Source organism: Sinocyclocheilus rhinocerous, unplaced genomic scaffold (genome assembly GCF_001515625.1).
Source record: "Sinocyclocheilus rhinocerous isolate Xijiao unplaced genomic scaffold, SAMN03320098_v1.1 scaffold24, whole genome shotgun sequence".
Taxonomy (NCBI): Eukaryota; Metazoa; Chordata; class Actinopteri; order Cypriniformes; family Cyprinidae; genus Sinocyclocheilus; species Sinocyclocheilus rhinocerous.
Genome location: NW_015647124.1, coordinates 2,814,024 through 2,815,613, shown reverse-complemented (window position 1 = coordinate 2,815,613; position 1,590 = coordinate 2,814,024). Strand labels below are relative to the sequence as shown.

Below are 1,590 nucleotides of genomic sequence, written 5' to 3'. Positions count from 1 at the left end.
TGAGAGAGTGTGAGTGTGAGTGTGTGTGTGTGTGTGTGTGTGTGTGTGGCTTGGATTTGGGTGTCATTGCCGCACATTCTGGAAAACAGGACAAAGTAATGCTTGCGTATTGGAAAGGGGCCACCTTCAACAGAGCAGATGACCTCAGCGATGTGACATGCTTCTTGTTCTCTCCTCAGGGTCGATGTATCAACTTTACACGAGTCAAAGAGGAGGCGGCAGCGGCGGCGGCGGCGGCAGCCAAAGCTCCTCCACGAGCTCAAAGCCCACCTCCACCTCCACCAGACTACCAGGCCGTTCCCAGCCCCATCACCTCCCCTCCAAACAGCCCGCCTCCGAGAGGACCACCACTGCCCCAGCCTCCGCCGGGACCCCCGCCCGCCCGCGTCCCGCCAGGACCGCCCTGTCTCCCTCCGTCACGCGCCCCGCCGAGCCTCGCCGGCAGACCATAAGAAAAAGATCCAGCCTCCACATCCAGTACAATTCATCCGGACAGCCAAACTAAATGCTCCTCTCACCAAAAAATGCACGCGGTGTTTATCGGTCAGGTTCGATTAGGATGTGGTGTGTAGTTTGTTGCTGGACAGCAAAAAAAAAAGTAAGAAATAACTGTCGTGACAAAAATTCAACTACTGAGTTTTCCATACGCAGATTAAGAGAGACCGTTTTCAGCTTTGTGCTCTTTTTTTATTGAGGCTGGACAGATTAGTCCCGTTGCGTTCATGTACAGAGTATTTTAAAGCACATATGAATCCTATGAGCTTCTGATATCATGCCAAAATGTCCAAAGTAACCAGTATTAGATGCTATGTTATATTGTTAGTGCCTCTCTAATATTTCGATTTAAAAAAAATATATTTTATTCAGTGTTGAGTTGCAGATTTCACAACAGTTGTTGAGTTGCAGGTTCTCTCAGGTGAGTCTCTGATCCTGTACAAAAGTTCAAGTCGATGCAACCAAAGGAGAATATCATCGCACGTCAAAATGTAAGATGAATGCAAGTGATGAATGCGTAAAGGCAGGGTTGGACGGTTTCTTTTACTGTAGATTCATGATTAATGTCATAGTATGTCACAAGGTCCTTCGTTTAGGTACAGCTGATGTGCAGGATTTGTCTCAAATCACGCGGTTGCTGGAATTTTGACAGATTCTCGAAGGTGCAAAAAGTGGGATTCAGGAATGGGTTCGATTTTATTCCAGATCTTCATCTGCACTGAAAAAAAAATGGGAACCTAAAAATCGAAATTTAATGATTTTGTTCAAATCATAAAATAGAATTTAGCATTACTGAATCAACCTAAATACATGCATTTATACCAACAAAACTCATTTTTATGGATTAAATCTGGTAAAAAAAAAAAGGCCCTTTAAGGTAACAATTGCAAGTTATCACTTTTTACAGTGTGGGTGAATGCCATGGAAACATGTCCAGGTCACATTTCACAACAAAATAAAAAGAAATAATAAAAATAAATATTTCCATTATGACACATTTAGCACATTTAAGCTCAAAATTCTCATTACTGTAATGCTTCAAGATTAGTTTTTTGTAATTACCATTATTCTCAATGATTTTTATTAGATTATCAG

At 42.6% G+C, this 1,590-nt stretch overlaps 1 protein-coding gene across 1 annotated transcript in view; it reads left to right on the top strand.

Moving 5' to 3' along the window:
• antxr1c (ANTXR cell adhesion molecule 1c) overlaps window positions 1-1,326 on the top strand; it is a 26,803-nt gene extending 25,477 nt beyond the window's left edge. Inside the window, exon 18 of the mRNA XM_016513391.1 lies at window positions 180-1,326. Coding sequence (XP_016368877.1) covers window positions 180-452 — 273 coding nt within the window. The 3' untranslated portion in view covers window positions 453-1,326. The remainder of the gene's footprint in view (window positions 1-179) is intronic.
• The last annotated feature ends 264 nt before the right edge of the window (window positions 1,327-1,590 follow it).